This window comes from Cajanus cajan, chromosome 7, assembly GCF_000230855.2.
Source record: "Cajanus cajan strain Asha chromosome 7, NIPB_CcT2T_4, whole genome shotgun sequence".
Classification (NCBI taxonomy): Eukaryota; Viridiplantae; Streptophyta; class Magnoliopsida; order Fabales; family Fabaceae; genus Cajanus; species Cajanus cajan.
In genome coordinates this window covers 53,884,228-53,911,834 of record NC_138523.1, presented here as the reverse complement: position 1 = coordinate 53,911,834, position 27,607 = coordinate 53,884,228, and the positions used below count along the sequence as shown (strand labels likewise).

Genomic DNA, 27,607 nt, shown 5'->3' with positions numbered 1-27,607 from the left:
ATTTTAATATTATAAATATATAAATAATTATTGCCCTCACTATCTAAAATTTCTGGATTCGTCACTGCCCGTACTCGCACCCGTACTCGATTTAATATATCGAGTTTTACCCGTACCCGTACCCGTACCCATACCCGGTCAAACCGGGTATTCTCTGTCAAAGTCGGGACGAGTTTGGGTATTACCGCGGGTACGGGTATATTTGTCATCCCTAGCAACAACATACAAGAAGAACAACACAAAACAAGCAAGTGAGAAACATCTCACTTTGACTCACGACATAGAATGCAGTCATATAGCCAAACACAAACAAGATATAACATATAATCATAACAATAGTATAAACATGTTACAATTGTTCAAAGTATAATAATTTAATACAATAGTTCATTCATATACATTATGCAATGGACGCAAACTACATTTAATCATGCATGTGGTGCTAGTCAAAAATATCATGTGGTGTATTATCTCAAACAACAAACAAAGTAGCTTAAGAGTATATGTTAAGTCACACCCTCGATGCACTCTCACCAGGAGAATATACTGCTAAAATCTAGTCAAGAAAGTAGAGTCGCAAAAGTTCTACCCGATGCATACAATGGGCAAGACTGAGACTTTCCGAACCTGACTATCCCCAGAGGTTGATCCCCTAGCTTTTACACAATGGGGTATTCCTTAGCGATGTATTCCATATTGTACTCTTTAAAAAAATATTTATGCATATGATACATGTCAAACAAGACTCTACACATTATCACATCACAACAATTCACACCCACAGTTGTACATCAATTTTCTTTTCAATTCATAATCATATCATGGCTAAGCCTTACTTCGACTTCTCATCATATGACTTTCACAAGATCCATACACAACAATTGTATCAATACTAGGGCACATCAATCAATTCATACATGACTTTCACAAGATCCATACACTATATTGCTTTATTAATAGATGTTGTGAGACTTGTTTTGTATATTTTACACTCATTTTTTAGATTTTAGAGTTTTTTCTCTATAAGTATCTCTAAATTATCTTTCTCCTTCCCTCTCTCTCTCTAATAATTTTCTCTTTACATTTTTCTACACGAAGGAACTATAGCATCTTGATGAAGATGTATGGCTAATCCCTTCATTCAATTTGAGGTTTCATGAATTACGATAAAATTTGAATTCTCAATTTATTTTTACCATGTGAATTCGCTTCATTTTCTTCTCCTTTCTAGATATATTTTTTGTTCTTCATGATTATAAGTTTTTGATATAAATATATATTTTTAATAGATCCGAATTAGATTTGAAGATTAATTTTGGATCTAAATCTAGATTTAAATCTAGACCTAAAATAATCTAAATTCTCTAAATCAATTGTTCGTCGTTCTTAAATTTCATAAAAATTGTGAGATCAAGATTGTGTTTCACATTTTTATGAAATTTAATAGATATGGATTTAAATATACATTTTAATTGTGTTCATGTTGATTTAGGTTGATTGAATTCAGATTATAATTTGAACTGTGAAAATTTTATCATAATGATTGAAATCTTAAATGATACATTTTCAATCAATTTTTTTTTTTGCATTTGTTAACATTCTAATTTCTCTTTGTTGTTCATTAAAATCTCCTTCTTAATTGCGTGATAATTTTGGATCCTAATATGGCTTGTGTTTTCGAAAAGAATGACCTAGGTTGTTCCCTATATTACAAATCTTTAGAGAAAAATCTAATGATTTTTTGATGGTGAATCAACAACACTATCAATATACATGAATGATGATATGAAATAGTGTAAGGATACAATCAAAGTCCCATATGGTTAAAACAAGAGAAAAAATATGAGTTTATTAAAAGCACACATAAACTTTATTGGTAAGAGACATTTTGGGAGATGTCAAAAAACAAATCCATGAGAGCTTAGTCACAAAGTGAACAATCTCATACATATTAATGTGGAGCCATGTGTGTGAAAATTTCCTATGCATAACAAGTGGTATCAGAGCCAACAACTCGATTAGGTGACTAGATGACAAGTGGATTCGAACATATGATCTCTTGTATTAAAAGTCTTTTTAACAATGACTTCATATATGAAGAGTATGCCTTCCAATTAACATCCAAGTATTTAGAGTAGAGCTAAGCTCTATGAGCCCTATTAGAATACTCGTGGACTAAAAAGTGGACAACATAATATTAATGTAAATACATGTGTGTGAACTCTCAATATACAAGTGCACAACAAAACGCAAATAGTGACCTAATATGATTGTCCATGTACATAAATATATAAAAAAAAAATATTTTATGAAATTTCATAAATTATAAATAAATTTCTAATCTTAGAACCTAAATTATAAAAATATAAAAATGAAAGACTTAAATACAACTTTTTTTTAAGTTTAGAGATCTAATTAAAATTTTTCAAAAAATTTAAGAACTAGATTATATAATAAATCAAAAAATATATTCACTTTCTATTATCTTTCCACTGAATAAAAAAACATATTAGTTAGAAAAAAAAATTATACTTATTAAATATTTTAATTAACCATATTAATTCAAAGCAATCTCATTATTCCTAACAAAATTTAGTTTCAAATTATAAACTATACAAATTAAGACTCAACGAAAAGAAAATCAATATACTTTTTTGTTTAAAAATTTTCAGTTATCTATCTCGATCACAATGTGATAGACACATAACAATAGAACATAGCCGGATTAAGCTATTATATTTGTATTTACATCACATCATATGCCTAGTATCTTATTATAGAGACCAAAACATAATTGAGATAAGCGTAGAGATAAAATGAGTAATTAAATTTATAAAAATAAAGTAAAAAGATGTATGTAACATTTTGTGTTCATTTAACTCACTTTAATTTGGCGCCGCCTATCACAGATTCACACATCACAGTGTCACGTCTAACCTACCGATACACTTTCTTTTTTCTCAACTCTAAGATCTTTTTATTATTGATCCAATGAATCAACATAACATATGTGCTGTAGTTCAAAGAATTGAAGATGTCCACAAATTGTCATCAAGAAGTAATCGATCTTTATCTTTTGGCTACAGTTTGCACTTAAAATTCGGTGCCAAAAAGCTAATGCCATTTAAATGACTTGGTCAAATTGCCCCACAATCCTACCCCACACATGCCAACCCCTAATGGCCTCGTCTCAAGTCGTCTCCCACAAGTTGTACCCATAAATCTTTATAAAAAAATAATAAAATGTACCCATGAATAATAATCAACGTGTTTTTCAACTAAAGCAAAAGCTTAGTTGTTTTCAGTCTTGCACCCAGATTTGGGGATTAGTTAACAATCGTTTATTTTATAGTTGGGTATACTCTCTTTCAATAGAATTAATCATTAAGTTTTAATTGCACTTTTAGTTTCTTTAAGTGTATGTCCTTTCATTTTCAATTATATTAATTGCCTCATTCAATTTTTCTTACTTTTACAATTAAGTTCCTCCATATGTCATTGATTTATCAACATTTTTGCATAAGGATCATATGCTCACCAAATATATATGCTAGGAATAAGTTTAAATATTTTTTATTGTAATTTGTAATGTTGATATTACTAATCTAACTTTCATTATTAAAAAAATATACTAATAAAATTTAATCAAATAATAAATCATTAATAAAATAATTTATAGTGGTGGAGAGATTTTTAAGAAATAAAAGTAATGGAGTTACATTTTTAGATATTAATTAAAATACATTGCCTATATTATTGATAAAGAAGATATTTTTTTAATGTACAAAACTTTTTAATTGTTTTGTTCTTATAACTTCTATTTATATCTCATTTATCTTTTATAATTATCCGAAAATCATTCTTCACTATTAACTACTAACTATTATTCAATCTTAATTTTTTTATTTTTATTTTATTTTATTTGTTTAAAAGTACATGAGTCTCTTTTCTATGTAATGATCTTTCATGACTCTTATAATATGTGAAATCACTACTAGTAGCAAAAACTAGATTACTAGAATACATAAGATTAAAGGAGGGAATATGTCATATATATATATATATATATAGAGAGAGAGAGAGAGAGAGAGAGATATTCGTTTACTACGAAGAGTAAGTCTATCTAAACTTATTATATTCAATAACTCATATTCAACATCAAGTTTTAATGATTCAACCATTGAATTTAAAGTTCTTAATACAAAGATCAAGTCTGCAAATTTTTAAAAAAGTTTGAAAACCATTTGATACTTCATTTTTTATTCAAATTGACGGATAATTATCAAATCATTTATATGTTGATCTAAATAAATGAAACAAAGTATCAAAAAAATTTCAATTTTTTTAAAAATTTACAGTCTTGATCTATGCATTAAAAAATTTAAATTCAATGGTTGGATCATTAAAATATAATGTAGAACATGAGTTATTGAACAGAGTAAGTCTAGGTAGACTTACTCCAATTACTCCAAAAGTAAGTCTACCTAGACTTTTTCTGTTTAATAACTCATGTTCTACATCAAATTTGAACAATCCAACCATTGAATTTAAATTTTTTAATGTATAGATCAAATATGCAAATTTTTTAAAAATTTGCATATTTGATCTATACATTAAAAAAATTAAATTCAACAACTCCTGAAATAACAAATTCTTCCTTATATATATATATATATATATATATATATATATAGAGAGAGAGAGAGAGTAAAACACATGTATTGATATAGACAAGTTATATATATGTATACAGTAACCCTAAAATAATCTTGTGTCCTAGTGTCAGTCAAGTACTACTATACAAGCTACAATGAATAGCACCAACACCAACAAAAGGTATTGCCAACCTCCAAGCAACAACTCTTTTAGCCTAACCGTGATCTGCTCACATACAATGTATGATTATTGCAGTTCAAACCACATGGAAATAGGAGGGTAAGCTAGAGTCTAGAAACATGTAAGTATAGAAAAGAATTTTATATCATACAAGATCATATCATAAACATATATGAAAGCTAAACACTCAAATACTAACATATATCTCATCCAAATCATGTCACACAAGACATCTAACAATGCATATGAACACACCATAACATACATCATATGCAAATATCTCAACTAACATGTTGTCATGCATTCACTTACAGAGATCTCCTAACAACATGAGTAGTTTAAGTGACTCCACCCTACTAAACCAACTTAATTATTTTCGCACTCAAAGCACCAACTCGATTACAACAAAATGGGATAATAATCTCTCCTCTAGTTTCTCTAGTTTTGACACTTTTACTAAGAAGGTCCGGTTCCACCGTTAGGAATAGTATAGTTGGGTATAGGCTTACCATGACCTTAACATGCATTACCAAGTCACATACGAGATTATTGTCCACTAATTATCCTTAAGGAACCACACAACCTTTCCAAATACTTGGTTAAGGGTTGTAGCCCTTAACCTCATACTTTACTCAACCACTAACTAAGGACCTAGAGGATACATCAACACATCTCAAAACCCACTCTAAGAGAGACACCTACTCAAGGAGAATTTTCCAATAATGGCCTACCTAAGTACCATTCCAAGATTCCCTATATGGGATCTTCAATTTTTGAAAATAATTTTTTCTCCTCAAGTCCTAAGTTAGCCAACATGCCTTAATGTCATATCACATTTTCAGCATCCACACCTCATCATACATCCTCTATATACATAACATTCAATCAATATATAGTCTCCACACTTCACACAACATGCAATAAAACTCATACTATTCATGCTCATCACACAACATTCCAAAGTATATCCATCGTCCAGGCATCCCACGCCCGACATAACATACTTCGCGTCCAATGCCATCGAGGTAGGAACACTCTGCCTCACTCACACCTAATGCCATCCAAGTCGCACCTAGTGTGACCAAGGTGGAGATCCCTTAAGATCTCACGTCTAGTGTGGCAAAATCCATGTTTGGTCTCATATTAGGTAGAGAACCTCTACCTGACTCTCGTTCGGTGTCACCTTAGTGGCACTTGATGTCATCCAAAAAGGGAGCCTTTGTCTTGATCATGCTTGATGCCACCCAACTAAGGCCCTACATCACCTAGTTAGAGACATTCTCATGCTATCACACCCAACACCATCCCAACTCGAGATGAGTCTCTCTCCTCATGTCCGATGCCATCGATACTACCCCGACGTAATCGAGACAAAGCCCTCTAGTTGGAGTTACGCATGACGCCACAACAGTGCGCTTGGCATGACATCAGAAATTTGCACTTACAAATCATGAAAATTGCCTCCAAGACTTAAAATACAAAAAAAAATCAACACATGCATTGCATCAAGCAACTCATACACATCATATAAGACTCATAATCAAGCTAAAACGGCACATGCAACCACAAATTAGAGAAATCACCAATTTCCTCTCCATGAACCCAACCAATCGAGTTCAACATAATCAATCCCAAATTCATGCAACTTCAATACCTAAATGCAAGCAATCCACAATTCATTCAATGCATTCAACTCAAACATCCATTAAAGCACTTCCTTGCTCCCTTTACTTTGGCTCTAAGCAATCGAGATCAAAGAAGAGGGAGGAGAAGGAAGAACCACTCTAAGCTCAAACAAAACGAGCTCCGCACTAAAGATTCTCAACTTTTGCTTCGAATCATTGCCTCTATAGACACACCCGCCCTCAAGAAGAAAATGAGGAGAAAAGTTTTAGAGAACCAATCTCTATCTCTCTAAAATCTCTCTCTAAGATCTTGAAAGACAAAAGATTATGAAGCTCTGCTTAAAATAGAAACTTTATATTACTTTTTCTCTTATAGTCAATTGAATCTTTGAATAGAAACCCTCACAACTCATCCAACTCACCTAGATAGAGTGTTACATTTTATGTTATTTAGAATAAAACATATATGTTATCAATCAATTAGAAAATATTTTTTGCATAACCTTTTAAAACAAACATTATTGTTGGGTATCAGAAAGAATGAGCAGAATGCGGAAGCACCGGATCAAGTTAATTAGAGATAGAGAGAAGTAAGTAGAGAGACAAGAAAAATAAATACACACCAAGTTTACGTGGAAACTCCAAAGACGGAGAAAAAACCACGGGCGATCAAGAGCAAGATAATTCCACTATGTAGAAATAGGAGAGTACAAGAAGTTCTCTAATATCATGAGAACAAAGAGATAATCTCTCAAATATAGACTAAAAATACTCTCTTGAATCTTTCCTCTCTATGTATGATTTTTCTCAAGTGTAGATTGCTGAATCAATTGCAATTTGCTCCAAATGCTTGATGCCTTATATAGGCATTGAGAAGAAGCGTATGCACCCAGAATAAGGAAACCTAGAACAAACAAGGAGCAAAAAAGAGGAAACCATGCATAAAATCATGGCCTAAAATCAAGGAAACGTGTTTTCCTTAAAACAGGAAATATGGAAGAAATTTGTGCCATAACTTTACAATTATAAAAATAACAAATTTACTATATACAATAATATATAATTAGGAATATATATATATATATATATATATATATATATATATATATATATATATATATAACTTTATACTATCATTAGATATATGATTTGTTTATGCTTCACCTTTTCTACACTTTACATTATGGAAGAAAGTATGGCCTTCATAAGAATGGCAATGTATTATGATACTTGTTTCCCTTGGCTCCACTCTCTTTTTGTTCCCTTTCCAGCCCCGCTTTATGCTAATGGAATTGCTGGGACATCCCTTTGTTTGGATCGAAAATTTTGTATTTTTGCAGTTCCGGTTCAAATTAAATGCAATAATAGATACTTCCCATTGTTTGGATTGAGATGCTATGACATATTCTCCACTGACCCATTCAAAGGGATATAAATTTGTCTTAACTGGGCCTTAAAGAGTATCAAAATCAACAATGCTTTAAAGACGAGAATGTCTTTCTTGACCGTGATGACTTTGGAATTATTACTATTTTTATTCAACCCTCTCGATTTATTCCCCTAAACTAATTAGGCACCGATATTATTATTTACCATGTAAACATTAATTTAGAAAACGCTCTTTCATAAGTTAATTAACTAAATTACTAATTTAATATTTATTAGGAAAATAACATACCTATTTTAGGGTGAATGGATTATTAGAGGGGTGATAAAAAATATAAATATAAATAAGTATATATTTATAAATATTAAATTTCTTATCATGTTGTCGTTCAACCACTTTCGGCACCCACTAAGCTATCCCGGGGAGGTTGAAATCAAGGAATCTTACAGGTGGTCACAAATAAAGAGTCCACGCGTCAAATATCTAGTGGTATTGCCCACAATTTAGCATATTCTTTCTCACAACAAACATTGATTTACGTTACATTAAATTTATATTATAAAATAAAAATGATTATACGAATGGAAAAAAAAAACTCTGCCCAGTGCCCACACTGTTTATTGACACCCCTAAAATTTCCACACGAGTTGAATCCACTCGAAGATTAAGAGCAAAGTTAAGCGTAAAACAAAACTTAACTGAATCGCAAAACGCCAAAAACTGGTGTCGTTGAATCCAACTTCCCCCAAGGCAAACGAAAATGACACATTACAATATTACATACCCAACCAATACGCATTAGATTGTTACACTTATTCTATAGTATATATATAGTGAAGGGTTGTTTGTTCCAATATTAATTTGTTTTCCGATGGGTTCCTCTGTTGCAACAAAAAGCATAGCAGATTCAGCGTCGTGGTGGTGCGCCATGGTGTTGTTGGGCATGATACTGCTGGGGTCGATAAGGGAAAGCACGGTGGCAGAAGAAGGTGAGGAGGCTGTGAAAGGGAACAACCTGCGTGAACGAGCGTGTGATGAAATTTACGTTGTTGGAGAAGGGGAGACCCTCCACACCATCAGTGACAAGTGCAACGACCCGTTTATCGTGGAGCGGAACCCCCATATCCATGATCCCGATGATGTTTTCCCTGGCCTTGTCATCAAAATCACACCCACCAATACTAGCAAGAGGTAATAGTACAACCACCTTATTCCATTATAATTTATTCAATACGCAAAAAGAGAGTGCAAATTTTTCGTATCTTCCCTTCTAAATTTTGTTTTAGAGCTTTTGTGTTAATTTATTCATCTCTAGTTAGTTGTTTGACTAAGAGGGTCTCTCTTGGTCATATAGATCAAGTTAATTTCTTCTCGTTATTACTGGGTTTGTCACCCCTTTACGAATGATATACAGAGTTTTCATTGGTTCACTTCAGCCATGAGTTTATTTTGTATGTAAAACTATGTTTTATAGGGGGGCAAATTGGGCAATAAATTGTCTCCACGGATGACATCTAGTTGCGAATGTAAAGTTCTTGTGTTTCATTGTTGTAAATATATAGTTTTTCGTTTATATGTCGTCTGTGTAATTGTTCTCCGGTTCTTTTGGAGCCATGTCTCGTACTCTCATTCAACTATTGGAGAAGAGTTTAGCCAAAACCTGAAACAGAGGACGGTGTTCACAATTTCGTTTAATTCTCTGTTTAGATAAGAAATTTTAACTAAATATAAATATAAGAATAATATGCAATTTTATTCTGTTCTCAGTTTGAATGTTATATCAAATTCAAAGCGAATCACATCTGTGATTTTTTTTTTATAATTATTTTTATCACTTTTATAATTATTTTTTTATCAAACAAGCAATTAAATAAAATATAATTTAATAATCAAATGAGTAATCATTAGTTCTTGAAATTGATTTTTACACGACCTTAAGCAATAGAACAATTTATAAACCTCTTATAATTTTATTTTATTTTTGTTTTATCACATATATTTTCCGGAAACAATTATGTTTAAAGATATAAATAAATGTTAAGACATAGTTCAATGCTAAATACTAAAAGTGTATATATTTTTTAATAGGAATTCGAATTTTAATTAACTACTATAACTAGAGGTTGCGTGGTTTCATTTTTTTTTATAAAAAAAATCAAACCGGATGTAATTGTATCATTTTATCAAATTGAACTTATTTATAAATCTTTTAAACTATATTAATAAATCAGTTCAAAATCAAATCACTTTTATAAATAAGTTTATAATTAATTTAGAACTCATTTTATGACTAAATCAATTTTAATATAATTTTAAGAATTGAACTAGTTTTAATTTTTTTTTAAAAGGAAAAGTAGTTTTTTTTTTCAAAATTGTGAACATAATCATGTTTAATACACTTTTTAGAGATAAATTAAAAATCTTTTACTCATTTAATTTGAAGACTAATCAAATAGATAAACACAACATAAAAGATTAAAAAAAATTATTATTTTAATAAAAAAGCATTTATTTAAAGAAAAAAGTTTACATAAACAAATTTATAGAGGTCAACTAAAAACATTGAAGAAATATAATTATCTTGTGAAAATTTAATTATAAAACATGATTTAATAATTGACATTAATTTTAATAGTCTAAAATTAATAAATAAATTAAAAAAAAAACAAAAATAAAAACACTATGATTGTAAACAATGTTCAAATATTTTATGTAATAACAACTAAATTGTGAGATATAAAAGACATAAATAGATTATTTTTATTTTATTTTATTTCATTATTTAAAAAATGGTACACCGATACATTAAACTTAATTATCAATGGAGTTCGGTTTTTAAATTTCATTTTGTGCAAATAATGCGATTTGATTTTTTTAAATTGGTTGTTTTTTTTAATGAATATTGCAATTCAGTTTGAAATTTATTAAATTTACCCATAACTGTGACAGATTAATTCTTTTTGTCAGCTCAATCTTAGCTGAGAAATAAAATACCGCTTTATGATAATAACAATATTATGAACATATTGCATAACTGATAAAAAAAATAAACATCTCGTAAAAAAAAATACATCAATAACCACTCAAAATTAGTCATATATTATCAATGTAATGGATTCATAATTTAACATATAAAAAAAAAGTCCAATACACATGGAATCGTATGTTATCATTATTGAAAGTTGAAAATTTTACTACATAATGATATATATATATATATATATATATATATATATATATATATATATATATAAATATGTTCAGTAATTTTTTCCAAAAATATTTAACGGAGAAAAAATAAAATAAACTTCTCTGTAAATTCAAATTACATTATATATAAGTTAAAGTTTTTAAAAGTTCCTCCTATTAGCTTTTCAAAAGTCTTATTTTTAATTTGTGCATACATTAATTTTAACTTATAAATTAAATTATTTCAATTAATTTAGCATTTAAAATTAATGATTTTTTTATATCAAGGAGATATCACTCCATTGACTCATATTTTTTTAAAAAATATATATTTTTAAGTCACAATTTAATGTTAAGTCAAAGATTAACTTTTAATATTGATTAAAAAACTCAGGTGTTAGGTGATTATATCATTTTTACAAACGACTTTCAGTTAAAATGATTTACTTCGACTTCTAATAAAATCAGAAAATTAAAGAAAAAGAGAAAACGTGGGTATTTAAGAAAGAGAGAAATATGAAATTCGGCGATCAAATTATCTCCTCTAAAGTATTTAAGAAAGAGAGAAATATGAAATTCGGCGATCAAATTATCTCCTCTAAAGTGACTAAAGTCTAAAACACACCATATGCCAAATACCATTGCGTTACGTCAAAAGTTAGCGGCCAAAATGATTCTTCTACATCCAATTTATGCTATAGGGTTTTTACATCATCGTTTTAGACTTTTAGTATCTTTGTTGTTGGTTAATTTTTTTAATAAAAATTATGCACAAATTGGGGGAAATTATATTTGATTTGAAGATAATACCTTCCTAGATAATATATTAAAATTTGCAAGAAAATTTTCTAGATTATTATTAATAATTAGTCAACTTTTAAATATTTACAATAAATTCATCCACATCTTTAACATGTGATAGATAACCTTTTAAACTCTTAGATATAAGTTATAGATCTAAAACTCAACCATACAAAATCAACTTGTAAGGTGAGTGTTGCCCCCAACTTATATACGCTTTAATTATTTTATTTCTAATCTATGTGGGCCTTAAGGAAAATCTTTTGATTCTTAAACTTATAAATTTATATATATTTTTTATTTTTCTTGTGGATTAAAATTGGCAAGAAAATTTGTAAGAATAATTACTTGCGAAGTTTTTTTACCATTTAGTAAACATTACTTACAAATTTATTTTTACAAGAAAATTCCCAAGAAACAAGATAAAAATTTTACATTTTCTGCAAATTTTTACCATGAAATTTTTTTATAATTGTTAAAATTGTAACAAAATTTGGAAAAAAATTATAGATTATTTTTCATAAAAAAAAGTTTGTAAGAAATTTCTATAAATTATTTTTTGCAAATAAATTTGCAAATTTTTTTTGTAAAATTAGTATTGCAAGAAAATTTACAAAAAAAATCTGCAAATATTTTTTTATAAGAAAATTCGCAGAAAAATGATGCTTTTTCTAGTAGTGCATGCACCGTGAGTGTAAAATTTTTACATTATATATGATAAGTGATATATATATATATATTTATTTATTTATTTATATTTATATTTATATTGTGGTACATTTTGAAGTATTTATTCAATTTTTCTTGTCTTGAAACCTTGATTTGTCCAATATTTAACTTAAATTTGTAAAATATTAATTCTAGTCTTTAACTCACATCAATAGATAACTTACAAGCTTTTTATCTTTATTTAATAGTTGAGAAGAAGATTGAAAAATATTAAGAGAAGCAAATGACAATTAGTAAAGATTCAAGAAAGAAGAAGTTTTTGGTTAAGTTTCCACACGCAACCTCAATCTCACATGACTCAGTCTCATTCTAAAAGAGAATCATTTGAGTAATTTCAAGTTTCATGTTGAGTGTGAAAACTCACACTTAACACCCACCTTTCAAAGGAGAGTTTTAGTTCCATGCTTAGTGCCATAGTTATATGAGTTTTGTGCTAGTTGATATTTGTCTCATAGTTAGCATGAAAACTCACGCTTAGTGTCATAAGTGTTGACATATCATTATTGAGATGAGGTAAAAGGTTTTATGACCTAAGTGGAGGGTATTTGAGAAAAATGATTAGAGAACTTCTCTTGGAAAGTGTGTGGTAGTTGAAAAGTTCCTCAACCTTCAAGATCAAACTTTCTCTTTTCTTCACCATTTTTAGTGTTCATATGTTTATGTATATATAAATTCTCCCTTGTTGGGATTTGATGTAACTTAATTCATTCTCATATATACTTTTTTTTTAAGTTATCAGTCTCAGTTGTTATTTAATTTTATTGTTTTATCTTCTTTACTTAATACTTGTTATGATATGATCTCCCTTAACTTAAACATTAGGTTTTAAAGTAATTAAAAAATACTTGTGAGCCTTTGAATTGAAGTAGAACAATTAATGTTACTTATCTTTAAGAATGAGATAAATGTCATTATTTTGTCTTAAGTCCTTATTTTAAAATTGGTTTCTTAGTTAAATTATTTAAAGAACTGATAAATTAATCAATTAGCTTATCAACTTGTAAGAAATTTAAGATTAGTTATACTTGTGAGTGATTGATTTAAACATACGACTATAGTTTCAATACCTAATCCATGTGTATGAAAAAGAAAAACAATTGTTAGAAAATGTTTAATTTTTACATAGATCTTAGTATCTCAGAATTGATTTTTAATTTTTAGTTAAGAGGGATGTTTTGATTTACGAAAAAAATTAAGAGAAATTAAATATTTTGCTGTTATTATTATAATTCATCGTTAATATCAGTTTTGAATTCACAGACTCTTCTTTTATATCACGTTAAATTTTAATGATTTCAAACTAGAATTAGAAAGATAATAAGATATATTGGAACATGCCCAATTAAATTTATATATAAATACATAAATGATTTTTTTTCCAACACAGATATCTTTTAATTTACTGGATCAGGATCATATATTAATTAATTTTATTTATAATATTTTAATTATCACTGATTAGAGAATTTTAGCACAAAACAAGATTGAATATGAGACAGTGTAAGATTAGGTTAGTAATTTTATTATTTGATTTTTCAATAATGCAATTTAAAAAGATAAAGTGTATTGTAATTATTATTGGAAAAGTTGAAACTATAATTAATTTTAAACTTTGTTTTATATATAAAATTAATTTTATCTAAATTTTAATCATTAATTTTTTTAATCAATAGCTAGCTGTAAATATATTATAAATCAACGACTCACCCATGCACAGGAACTCAAAATGAATATGTATAGATGGATATATTAAAGAGAGGTCATCATTGACCATGTTTAAGAAATAGGCTAAGTGTCTAAGAATAGATAACTTTCACCAAGTCCCACATTTAGAGTGTGTCAAAATGAAAAACAATCCTTATTTATGAATAGATTTTGAGATTAATTTAAACACAAATCCTAATTATAAGAAAATTCATGATGTGAAAAGAAGAAGAAAGAAACACCATGATGAATGCTATCGAATTAGCTTTGCAATGCATTAACATGTTTGTTAACATACTGATATTGCAGTGGTTTCCTTTGGATCTAAGAACAAGCTTGATTCCATACTATTCCCCGGGTAACGGATCAATGATCCAACAATAAGCAGGGCAGCACGCCAGCAATTAAAGATGAGTTCAAGAAATAAGGTAATATATATAGGGTGTGTTTGAATACTCATCCACACATATTTTCATGCACTCAAATGAAAAAGTATGAGTGTGAGTGGATTGGGTTGAACGGATGTTTGACTTTTCCAAATAATAAAACAAACATGCACATAGTCTCTCCCAATGAATTGTTCTGTGACGTTGAAATAGTATAGTTCTTTTACAAATTAATCTTAGACTTGGCATATGAAATATCACCATTAATTTTTAACTTTCATGCAATTCTAATAAAAGTGAATGTTACTGTATTAGGAGATACACCTTGCTAATCATTTAATTATTACAATCTCAACTTCGAACTGAGGTCTTCACGTTTCACTCTATGTAGTTTGAGGTGGAGAGGTGCTTGCAAAAGACACTTTGATGTTCAAGTAATAAATGATTGATATATTAAATGCGATTGTTCAAATTAGATTACATACCTCACCGAAGCCATATTTATACTATTCGTAATTGGGTCGTGATTAGGAAAGTGGGTCTCAAAAAATTAGGGAGTTAAATCGGTACATTAAGCATTCCCACCCTTTTGACCGAGCAGATTGAGAGGGTCGTCAATTTGTTAGTCGATCCAACCGATTTGATCGACTCAATTATTCGAGATATCTTTTAGGAATTCTCTGACATAGTAAATATTAATGAAAGGGTTAATGAAATGGGATATCTTTTCAGATTAATTTCCATCAAATATATTTGGAATAGTCGTATATAACAACAAATTTAAAATGTGAATATCGATGAAAGTGACAAAATGTGTTTTCTCTCCATACAATGAATGAGTTCATTATAGTTGAAGCATATATATAAAACAAGATACTTTCAAATTTTATTAGTGGAATGTTATTCCTTACATGCCAAACGTACTATGAATAAGGATGTTGTGAAAGTACTTTCGGAAAGTTTAAAAACTTTAACAATAACACAAACATGTTATATAACAACTCAGAAGATCCTCTACCAAAAAAAATAAAATAAAATAACAACTCACAAGACATGTAGCTAACGTGGCATGAGATAAACAACATAGTGCAAGCGTGCAAGATAATTCTTTTATACAATAGTGGAACGAGGCTAGGAATCATTCTTTGCTGGCAGCCACTCATTGATCCAATCGAACTGACAATCGTATCTCATCTGGCAACACTAATTACTTGTGCTACACGAGTTAGTATTTACTTAGTTGTAACAGAATCTATTATCTTAATGGAAAGTAGCCACTCATTATTCCACTTTTAATTTAGGATAAGAACACAGAACCATGTCCTTTGCTTTCATTGCTTCACTTAATTTATCTCTTCTAAAATAAACAGGATAAATTATCCGTTGGGATCCATAATCTCACTTACATAACATCGTATTAAGACTTTTAAAATTTTTATTTAAATGAAAAATGTCAGTCTTTTAAGTCATTTTAAAAGACAGTTAGACACGACAAGTTAGCTTGTTTAATATTTATTATATATATATATATATATATATATATATATATATATTGATATTGATATTGATAATAACATTTTCATGGTAGAGCATATTTTTTAATTATTAATTTAACTTTCATGAGTTGTACAATGCTACATAGAATTTTAGAATATTTTTTATTTTTGTTATGATAGAAAAACTTAGTTTGAATTCTTAATTTATTTTTATGTGAGTTTTGCAATTAAGTTAGAATAATAATAAAAATTATTGTTTAAGAACCAATTCTTAGAAGTTGATATGTAAGAATTGTTCTTACATCTAATTACATTCATATCATCATACCATAAAATTTGTAAGAACTAATTAATTCTTATATTTAAGAATCTTATTTAGAACTATCAATGGAGATAACATAAATTTATTTATATGACGAGTTAGTATATATATTCTATGGTCTACTTAATTGATAGGTTTGTGAGCATGTTTAAGTTAACCATTTTATCACATTAATTTGTAAATCAATATTACAAAAAGAGTCATCTTAGCGACAATCTTTTTAACTTTCTCTTTCTGATGTCTTTTTTATTTTTATTTTTTATATCATTGATTGATATTTAGGAATTTTAATAAATGAAAGGAAGATGTTTTATAAAATTCTGTTTCGTAGAGAAGAGAAATATTTTAATAAAGAGGAGATGATATAACTTTTTTTTTTGGTTCACAAGGAGAAGAAATATATTTTAAAAATCAACCATTTTTGTATCATAATTTTAAAATTTTAAAAATAAGTAAAAATATTTTATACATTGTATTAAAAATATTTTTATACTCTTATAAATCTTTACCATATTGAAGGGGACCAAATTTAGATGGGTAGGAATTTGCTTCTCTTCATTTCTTTCCCTTTTCTTTTTAAAAATTAAATCAAATAAAAAAATTTATAAAAACTCTTCATTTCTTTTTAATCATATATATGTATAAGTTTGACTAAATTTTGACTTTATAATTACAAGCCAGATTTAGCTCATAATTTATAAAATCTGTTTTGTTCAAAATTAATTATTTTCACATGAAAGAACAGGAAATAAATAAAACAAATATAATTATTGATTAAATATTTCGTATTAATATATTAATAATTTCATATCTTTGTCATGTATGAATTTATGTTGTATTGTAGTTTTAATCATCAATTTTAAATAACCATTTACAATGAGATTTAATGGATTGATAAATTTGGATAATTTACGTAAACTTCTGTATTATTATTATTAGACATTAAAAAAAAATAACCTATTTTTTAAATATACCCATTTATTTTAAAGATATGTGGAAATTCGTTTTTTTTTGTTTTGTTTTGAGCTTAGTAGAAATTCATGTAAATCCATTAAAATTAACATTAGCAATTCTCCAAAGTTATGTTGAAATTATAAGATTTCTTGTAGCGTTGTACTTGGCTCTAGCATAAATAGCATTCTCAATAAAAGAATTAAAATTTGAACTAAATATAAGTTGATTATTAAACTATACAATTGTAATAATGTTAATTGAACTAAATTTATGTTATTTTTCTAATTAATTGCATTGTTTTTTTTTTAAATTCATATTATCCATTAAAATATAAAATCTTTTGAAATTATAAAATCTTTATAATGTAAATTTATTAAACTTCATATTACAAAATTTTGGATTATAAAAATTTTAAACTTTTTTGAAAATCATTATATTACTATAAAATATTTTAAATTTATTAAAAAATTTCGTGTTAAAATAATTTTATAAAATTTCAATATAATACATTTCTCTGATAATATTTATGAAAATATTATAGTAAAAAAGGAAGAATTTAATGCATCTTTATTAGTTGGATAAATTATTGCTTAAAAATCAGGAGGACATATAAAAGGAAAATAAGCTTTCATCTTATATGCATTTTTTTTATAATTCACATTACATGCATAAAAACATGTATTAATATATAAGTAAAAAATAATTGAAAAATAGTATCTATAAAATGTTATTTAATATTTTGACTAGATTAAAATGTAGTTATTAGTTGATCTGTGAAATGATAAATTTGAGAAATTTTCTACTAACATGATTTTTCTACTTTGTAAAACCAATAATAAATATGTTTTTAATAATAAAACAAAAATAAAACATTTTAAAATAAATAAGTTTATGAAATTATAAAGATTAAAAATATAATTAATCGAAACTGTAACAGGCAAAAGGAGGAAGGAATGTCCATTACCATTTTGAAAAGACAGAATAAAACGAAAGAAAGGAAGCAAACGTTTGGGTTTTAGCTTCGGCGAGGAGAGAGGGTTCGTCTCTTTCTCCAACGGATTCCCCCTCTTCTCTCTTTCTTCTTCATTCCCTCAGGTCAGGTCCCTCTTTCTCACTTTCCTTTTTTCAGATTATGCTTCTCCTTTTCTATTGCCTACTGGTAAGATTTGACGGCTGTTCCAGGATCTGGGGTTGACTGAATTTTCATGGCTTTCTGCTGTTTTTACTTTGTTTGATTCTTGCCTTCTGGCTCATCTTTTTTTCTTCTTCTCCTCGTTTATGTCTTTATCGATAATTTTGATTGGAGACGTCTATTAGAATCTGTTTTCAGTGTATTGTCAAGTTTAAAGCTGGGGGAGCTCAACACTTTAATTATATTAACTTTTGATCTGATTCAGAAGTAACTACATGCTGGATATATTTTTTTTATGTTTACCTCAATTAGATATTTAGCTATTTTGCAATGAATGATTGGAGTCTCATTTTCTTTGTTTTTGCAGATAAACTGACTTGGAAAGGGGAGAAGGGGAGAAATGCTTTTCGCTGAGGAGTCAAACTCTCGCCTTTTCTGTCTTTTACTTTTCTGATTCATGGTATTCTGTGGCTTACAGTAACAGTATATGTCTGTATCGAATATCAACCAAGTTGAGTTACTTCAAGGATTTTGACCTGAAGTGAGGTTTCGGTGGATGGGAGTATAATGTAGATGAAGTTTGGTATTGGTGTTTAGTAATCTTATTTTGTCTAGGTGCTTATCACTTTCTCCAGAACCAGATCTTTCAGAAAGAGAATTTTTAGGATAGATATATTGTTAGTGATTTTTGTGGGTTTGTTGAGGAGTTAGAACATTGTTAGTTGTTATGGCTGTTGCCAACAGCAACAGCGGCAGTGAACATTCAACTTCATACAATTGTTACACAGTAGCAAGCTTGACAGAGACCATATTAGACGCAAAACAAATCTCTAATTTGAAAGATCGATACGTTCTTGGAGAGCAGTTGGGCTGGGGGCAGTCTGGTGTCATAAGAACTTGCTCTGACAAGCTGACCGGGGAGGTTTTGGCATGCAAATCTATTGCTAAAGATAGGTTGGTTACTTCGGATGATCAGAAGAGTGTTAAACTTGAGATTGAGATAATGTCTAGGTTATCCGGGCACCCAAATGTTGTTGATCTGAAGGCAGTTTATGAAGAGGAAGATTTTGTTCATTTGGTGATGGAGCTTTGTGCTGGAGGAGAGCTGTTTCATCTGTTAGAGAAGCATGGTCGGTTTCCTGAATCTGAAGCCAGGGTACTCTTCAGGCATCTCATGCAGATGGTTTTGTATTGTCATGAAAATGGAGTTGTTCATAGAGATTTGAAGCCTGAAAACATTCTCTTGACAACTAGATCTTCCTCATCTCCAATTAAATTGGCAGACTTTGGGCTTGCAACCTACATTGAGCCTGGTACTTATTTTTCTTCTGTTGCAGATATTAATCTTGCAATTTCCATTGCTCTACTGAATATACATGGTTTTCATCTTCAAAAATTGGGGTTTGTTTAAGCAGGGCAGAGTTTGCATGGATTAGTTGGTAGTCCATTCTACATAGCTCCAGAGGTACTGGCAGGTGCATATAACCAGGCTGCTGATGTTTGGAGTGCAGGGGTTATTCTTTACATTCTACTGAGTGGGATGCCTCCGTTTTGGGGAAAGACAAAGTCACGGATATTTGAAGCTGTTAAAACTGCTAACCTGAGGTTCCCATCTGAGCCATGGGATTATGTTTCCAAGTCAGCTAAGGATTTGATCAGGGGAATGCTCTGCACAGAATCTTCTCGAAGGCTCACTGCCAAGGAGGTTTTAGGTAAGCTACACCTGTTTTCCTTTTGCTGTTAATGCCTATTATATCTACTGAAGCTATTTGATTCATATTCGTAACTGTAGGTGGGGGAAAGTGTGTGTAGGGGGGGGGGGGGTGGCTCCTATAATTTTTTATCGAAAGTTAATTTACATAATGCAATCATTGATTCATGTGATGTTATTATGATTATCATGTATATAGAATCTTGCACAATTTTGACATTCATAGATATGTAATCCAGTAGTATCTATTTATTGATATTTTAAAATAATGTGGGGAGATGTGGTATCAGTTAATTTTTGAATTGTGTGAAATTTTGTAGACTTGATCTACTTTATGAGACCTTTAAGTTTAATGAATAGATTGATAAAACATTAAAATTTACTTTTGATAAAAAGATGTCATTTACTAAGTTTGACATTTGATAACGTTTGATTCTGCAACCCCCCCCCCCCCCCAATGGAACTGTTGAGACACAATGATGGTATTTCCATTGGGAAACTTGATTCAAAGATTGAACATAAAAAGAATACTAGTATACAAAATAACTTATTTCAAAGTAAAGAGTATATTTTTATTCTGCTTCGGTGACCCATGATCTGATGATTCTGTTAGTTTTTATTATGAAGAAGGATTCTCCAATCAATGCTATAACACTTAAAATCATTAAAAGTAAAAGAGGACACCTTGCGGTAAAAAAATATATACTATTTGGTCGCGTATGATATGCTTGTCCAAAAGTTGAAACTGTTGTACAAGAGGTTGCTATCACCCAGCAAATTTCTCAGGCATACAGCCAGATTTCTCTTTTACCATGGTTTGTTTTTATACTGCCTCCAAGATAAAGAATTTTGATTTTTCCTACACGGTGAGCAGTTTTTGTTGGGTTTTTTTTTTTTGGTTACATGCTTGTTCTAAATGATCTTTAAAGCTACTATTTATGCTGGTTTAATTATTGCTATGGTGTAATAATCACATAAATTAATTAAGATGGATGGCGGTTATATATAGAAGCCCTTCTCTATCCACCACAGTATAGCAAAGTACCCCAAAAAGAGGAAGAAATGAGATTCCACAAACCTGTTTTCTAAACTGCGCCTGAACTTTCCCTTTGCAGATCATCACTGGATGCAGAGTAATCAAACAAACCCTAAACAACTAAGTGAACATAAAATCAGGAGTTGTGGAGAGTGGGATGTTGGTAGCAACTCATTCTCTACCTCATTTATGTCCAGGAATAAGGACATCAGCTTTGGTGCTGAATCTCCAATATGTGGTGCTCAATCGCCTACACTTACGTGCAAATCATCATTTTCTTCCTTTTTTGAGGAACCAGTGACACCTTTTACTGTCTCTGGTGGATTTTCATTTCAGAGCTCAGGTGATTCCATTGATTTGGAATTCTCTTCTACTGTTCCCTCAATTCCCTCAATGCCTAGCTTTGCATTTCTTAGCCCCAGTTCTGTTTTTGAGCAAAGGGGTTGTATATCAGAGTTCCCAACTAACACATCAAATGTAAATGCAATTGTTGGAGGTATGTAGAGTTTTTTCACTTAACTATCTTCATTTTTTCCAGCCCTTTAGTCTATATTTATTATTGCTTCTACTACCAGGTTCTGCTCTTTGCTTTGGACATGATGTTAAAGAGATGGATTGCAAACCTGTAGAGGGTAAAGTGGCAGGTGGAATAAATGGCCATAGGGCATTGGGATTTCACAACAAGAGAAACCGGACAATTGGACTTGGCGAGTGTGAGCAACTTGATCTTGTGGTGACTGAATCAGTTATTCGTTGGTCATCATGCACCCAACTTCCCACATCACCGAGATCATCTCTTGTCTGTTGAGGGTAGACTTTTGGAGAGATTGATAGAATAGCCTGATGTGGTGACTAAATTTGGCCTACTGATGCAAATTTACTGAACCCGTTGTATATGTTTTCCCAAATTTTTGCATTCATGCTTCTGTCTTCTGCTTGGTGCAAGTTGTGGTCAGATCTGTCACTTTAATCATGTAATGACTTCTAATTGCTCACTATTATTGTGTTCCTTTCATCCTCATTTACCTTTCCGTGTTTATTATCATGCATGAGTGTGGGTAATAGGAATTCTGCCTGGTTTGTAAAGGAAGTTGTATCTTGATGGTACTCCAAATGCTTGGAAATGAATTGTAAATTCATGTGTTAAATTATTATACTTTTGATTTAATTTTTGAGGTGGTGAGGGATGTTGGTTGGTTTGGAATTTGGATGATCATTCACTCAATAAAATAGTGTAACATGAACCGAGAGTTCCACTGTACAATCCATTTAAGCGTAAGGAGGATGCTTGTTATATGTAGCAGAACTGATATGGCTATAAGCAGTAAATATCACCATGCATATCCACTGGGCCAAGGTCCATGCATTCTCAAAGAATAATGCTTATTGCCCACTTGTATGCTTTACATCTTGCATAATCATGAGGTAGCAAAATGAGTGTGTTCGCTAAATGAGGTGAGCCAAACTATAATTATATGATAAAGATTATATGAATATGAAGTGAAGTGCGTATAATTGTTTATTTGTGTGCACAATTATTCTTTTGTGAAATGACTCGTCTACTAGCTATAATGAGAAAGAAGCATAGATCCATATTCTCATTAAATGACTTATAGCATTACATAATTGTTGTGCCCAATAAAAGAAAAAATAAAAGTTACTGGATGAGATTCATGGAAAGCAAGGGTGAACAATCAAACTCTCCTCAATACTATCTTACATGTAATCACTTTAGTCTTGAGTGTATTTGCTTCTCAAGGTTGAAGATCAAAGTCTTTTCAATACTTTGCTTCTCATTTGGATCTATAATCATAAAATTCACATAACTATTGCATGTTATGGAGTCCAGTCCAGTATGAGGTTGATTGTACTTGCATTATAATTGATTTTCTTTAAACTTCAAGGACTCATTATCATAGTAATCCGCATTTTAAAGCCCAAGAGGCGGTAACAGAAGCATTACAGAGGAAGGTTTGTTCTGATATTATGTTTCATGAGAAATAACAAATGTTAGGTGACAATACTTTTGTTGGAAATTACACTTGTATTTTTGTGGAACCTGACTAATGATCTTCTCTGGCGATGGAAGGGAAAATTACAATTTATATCACTATTTTTAGTATGTTGCTATGATATTGTTTTAGCTATCATTATTACCTTATATAGTCCTGCAAGAGGTAGTACCTTTTACAAGTATTTATCTCTAGCAATAATTTATGTATGTGATGAAAAACAAAATTTTAGGTATTTCTTGTTTCATTTGTTTTCTTATTTTATATAGTGCCTTTATAGAGGATCTGAAAACAATGAGATGTGCCTTGGTGTTTGTTGAAGAAGCAACGATGTTGTGGAGCCCATAATAAAGCTCTGGTGGTTCGTCAGTGGCAATGATTCGGCTAGAGATTATTCCAAAACAATATTTGGCTGATTGGAAGAGGTGCTTATAACTTCTTTGTTTGCTTTTTACAAATTCTTGTAGTAAGTGTAAAATTCACCCTGCAGAGTGGTCCTTTGAAACGGTGTAGGATTTAAACTAAATGCAAGGCAAGGACCTTCATCCCTTAGCGTCAATTTAGCATCTCTAAATCTTGTAAAGTAATAGTATTACTATCGTTTTAATGATTAGTGAGAGAAATGTTTTGAGATCGAGTTTGGCCTTGCTTGGCAGAGCTCTATCTCATTCTCAAGACTGAAACTGAGGCAGATTAAGTGTTGAGAAATATAATCAACTTAATTCATTGTCACTGCTTTCCTATTAGAATATGTAGAGAATATCTCAATCATTATTGTACCTAAGAATATTTTTTATTATCTTAGGTGATCTCTTAGGAGTGATTTCCATATTTCATAATTTCTTTTTCTTATTTAATAAAACTCAATAGTTTAGTTTTAGTATAAGTTAAATAATTAATCAATAGTATTTTTTAACACGTCATTACACACCGTATATTAACATTATGTTCTATTATTTGAAGTTCTCTCTTGCGACGTCTCTACCAGAATCCTTTAATTTGAACTCCTTCCATTTTTTACACTCAAGCAAGTATAGGAGAAAACTGAAGCAAATTGTTGAAGGATGTCGTTATTTTAAATGGAATCAGTGGTTAGGTTTACATTAAATTACATTGGTACAATCTTTTAGTTGGAACTTGGCTAGTTGGCGTGCTCTCTATCTAATTTTCTTCTCATGTGCCTTGATTGTTCTTCTAAGCCTATGATATAACCATGTCTTGCTCAAGGTAAAAATGTTTTACAGATGACTAGAAAACATACAGGATTGGTGCATTTCATGACAGCTTTGGTGAGGTCACCGAATACCTGCATGTACCTCACTTTAGAGGATGACATGCTGCACGAATTTGGTGCTTGTGACTATCATTGCGCAGTGGCCAGGAAGCCCAAAAAGAGGTTAGCCAGAGGTATAACGGAAAGAAGTTTCATTTAAGCCGGGATCCTGACCTTCTTGATGCATAGTTTTCTTCTGTTGTGTTCCCATTATCTGTACTGGGATGGCCTGATTACACATTGGACCTTAACACAGCTGAATTTTTCACCAATTTAGTGAATTCTTGTTGATTGAATTCTGCTGTTTTTATTCATTTCATTCTGTCAAAATTAACCAAGATATTCAAACGGTGGCTGGGTATCACCAATGGTGTAATAAACCGTGGAATGCAGTTTGCTTATCAATAAAAAAAATAAAAATAAAAATAAAAAACCGTGGAATGCAGTACTATTTGCAATGAGCAAGCCTGGGATGATTATATTCTCCTGAAATTTGATTCCAGATGTTCTCCTATTTTGCTGCCAGTGGATACTCTCAGTGTTAAATAAAACCATATATAAAACAATGAAGTCTCTAGAATCATTTGATTTCTCACAAGCTATTGTTACAGCGTATTCTTGATGGCAGTTTCAATTGTGTGATGTATTTATCAAAGTTATTAAGCCTTACTTTACTGATAATGATCCTAAGTTTGCTTCCGAAAGACGCTTTGGACAAGATACCTTGTGGTTTAGTGTGGACAATGGCCTGCGATTGCTTCATCCCTTTATGCCTTTGTCATGGAAGAATTATGGAAGCCCCTTCATTCACCCAGGGAATTTAAGAGAACAGGATCTATCATATGTGATTATCCATCAGCTATAGAGGTTAGTTTTGCTCTTCATAATCTGTAACAGTCGGGTCTTTTGTCTGTTTAAAGTGTCAGCCATGACGCAGCTTATTATGGTACATGAGTACATCCCATGGTTTTATGATTCAACATGCGATGGCTTGTCAATAATGGGGGTTTTTATTCATCGGGGTTGGAATAATGAAAGGGTGGAGAATGAGATGGTTCTTATTGAATCTACTGTAAGAAAGATATGACAGGTATGCGGAAGCAACATTTGCTTGTGTACAAGTCTCTGGTTTTCTGCTGTGTTTTGTCTAATATCTGGAAATGATCACAGGTAATCACTGAAAATGATGCTGTTTATATAGAGTTTCAAGGAACAAATTGTGCAGAAGCAGAGCTAGGGAAGATCAAGAAAAGATAGGTGAGTTGAAGAAGTATGTTATCTCCTATTATATTTTTAGATTACATTTTAGCATGGCAAGTCTTAAGGTATCAATGGAAAGGGGTAGGAGGCCAAAACAAACATTGAAGGAAATTATTAAAAGGGATTTCATCATGAACAAAATTCCCCAAAATTTTGGTTTTAGCCGTTGTGTTGTGTAGTCTATTATGTAGTCAACTTCACTCACTGAGACATGACTAATGTTGTTGTTAAAGTCTTAAAAGTATCATGCTGCAAGTAACGAATGTCATTTTGCATTCCGACTAATATCGACCTCGTTGCAAAATATTTGAATACACATGATTTTATTTATTTAAAAACTTTATAGTCTATTTTTTTCTTCCTATTAATCACTTTCAACTAAAAAGACTGGAGTTTCTTTCTATGCAGACAAATAAAAAGACTAGAGATGATTATGAATGCTCCAAGTATGAAGAAAAGATTTTGCCAAATGCCAAATATTAGAGCAAAGAACCAAGAGAAGCTAGATGCCCCAAATTGCTTGAGGAAACGGCTGGCTTCTAAGTATGAACTTGATCTATCAATTTTTTTATTACATATTTACATTATGCATCTTCAGTTACAATTCGAGCTTGGTTATAGCCAAACTATATCGACTGTCTCGTTTTAAATATTAATTTTCCTAAATTAATACAATTTTTTATTATTTTTAGCTACGGAATTTGTTAGTTCACCCTTTAGTTATGACTAAAGATGTGTTTGTTTTATGAGTGTTTGTTTTAGAATTACATTAAATATAACTGAAAAGTAATACACCACTTATTTTGGTTTTTTTTATATAAAAGTGAAAAAAAAGTTCCTTCAACGGATATCGAAAGGTTATCCAAACACAAAGACTTTTGCCAACTTCTCTTTTATGGTTGACAAAGCACTCCAACGTAAATCGTTGAGTTCGAAAAATTTGAAATTGGTGTTATTCAAACAGAACCCTTACAAGATAACACCGATAAAGTTATTGACGGAACGGAAAATGTACTTTAATTTGATTATTTAATTGTCAATTACGTTGTCGATCACTGTTGATAAATAGTATCGTGCAGATAAAATAAAAACTATTAAGATAATGCCAAATATAATCTATTTATTTTCTACTTCAACGCTAAAAATTGATAAAATTTCAAACAAAAAGATTGATAATTTTTATATTAAACTTTAGATCATATTCTTGCTACATGAAAAGTGAATATTCTATACATCCTTTACGTCAGCATCAAAGTTGTTTAATTAATTAAAGTAAATGTATTTAGTAGAACAACAAAATTAGTCAATAAATAATAAATATAAAATTTTGTAGAAAAATAAATATAAAATGACATTAAAAAATGTTTAATTACTTAATTATAATTTAGAATTAGAAAATTATATAATTTTAGATAATTACAAACAGGATGATAATTTTTTCTTTCATTCACAATTTGAAAAATAAGTTACAAGTACTGTTTAAAAATATGTTGCTAAAATATGCTATAATTAATGGAATAAACTCCTCTATTATATGACTATTTTAATCAAATAAATATGTAAGATAATCAAATAAGTCAGAAATTAATACATAGAAACGATACATGTACATTTATTAAAATGAAAATATCTTAATACTCTTAATTGCTCTGTATATCTCTCCTCTTATTACATTATATTGTTAATTACATTTACATTTCTCTCTATACAATATCTCATGTACTGTACATGCATAATTACATTGAGAAAAGTAA

The 27,607-nt window shown here is 30.0% G+C and overlaps 2 protein-coding genes across 7 annotated transcripts; both read left to right on the top strand.

Moving 5' to 3' along the window:
• The first annotated feature begins 8,513 nt into the window (after positions 1–8,513).
• On the top strand, positions 8,514–14,867 carry LOC109795099 (uncharacterized). The gene is made up of 2 exons (XM_020354517.3): positions 8,514–9,039; positions 14,581–14,867. The coding sequence occupies exons 1-2, from the start codon at positions 8,720–8,722 to the stop codon at positions 14,597–14,599; spliced, it is 339 nt and encodes a 112-aa protein (XP_020210106.1). The 5' UTR covers positions 8,514–8,719; the 3' UTR covers positions 14,600–14,867.
• Positions 14,868–18,364: 3,497 nt separating this feature from the next.
• On the top strand, positions 18,365–25,850 carry LOC109807887 (calcium-dependent protein kinase 26). 6 transcript variants are annotated; one of them, XM_083060103.1, is made up of 8 exons: positions 18,365–18,524; positions 18,929–19,874; positions 19,977–20,273; positions 21,388–21,804; positions 21,884–22,763; positions 23,590–23,745; positions 24,584–25,683; positions 25,764–25,850. In XM_083060103.1, the coding sequence occupies exons 2-5, from the start codon at positions 19,289–19,291 to the stop codon at positions 22,114–22,116; spliced, it is 1,533 nt and encodes a 510-aa protein (XP_082916229.1). In that variant the 5' UTR covers positions 18,365–18,524; positions 18,929–19,288; the 3' UTR covers positions 22,117–22,763; positions 23,590–23,745; positions 24,584–25,683; positions 25,764–25,850. The 6 variants fall into 6 exon arrangements, with proteins under 6 accessions (XP_082916229.1, XP_082916227.1, XP_082916226.1 ...); XM_083060101.1 differs by having other exon boundaries at positions 24,565–25,683; XM_083060100.1 differs by having other exon boundaries at positions 24,284–25,683.
• Positions 25,851–27,607: the final 1,757 nt, after the last annotated feature.

Coding starts and splice junctions, on each gene's coding strand:
- LOC109795099 (XM_020354517.3), top strand. CDS start 8,720: ATGGGTTCCTCTGTTGCAACAAAAAGCATAGCAGATTCAGCGTCGTGG.
- LOC109807887 (XM_083060104.1), top strand. CDS start 19,289: ATGGCTGTTGCCAACAGCAACAGCGGCAGTGAACATTCAACTTCATAC. Junction 19,875..19,976: donor TGCAACCTACATTGAGCCTG/GTACTTATTTTT, acceptor TTGTTTAAGCAG/GGCAGAGTTTGCATGGATTA. Junction 21,805..21,883: donor TGTAAATGCAATTGTTGGAG/GTATGTAGAGTT, acceptor TTCTACTACCAG/GTTCTGCTCTTTGCTTTGGA.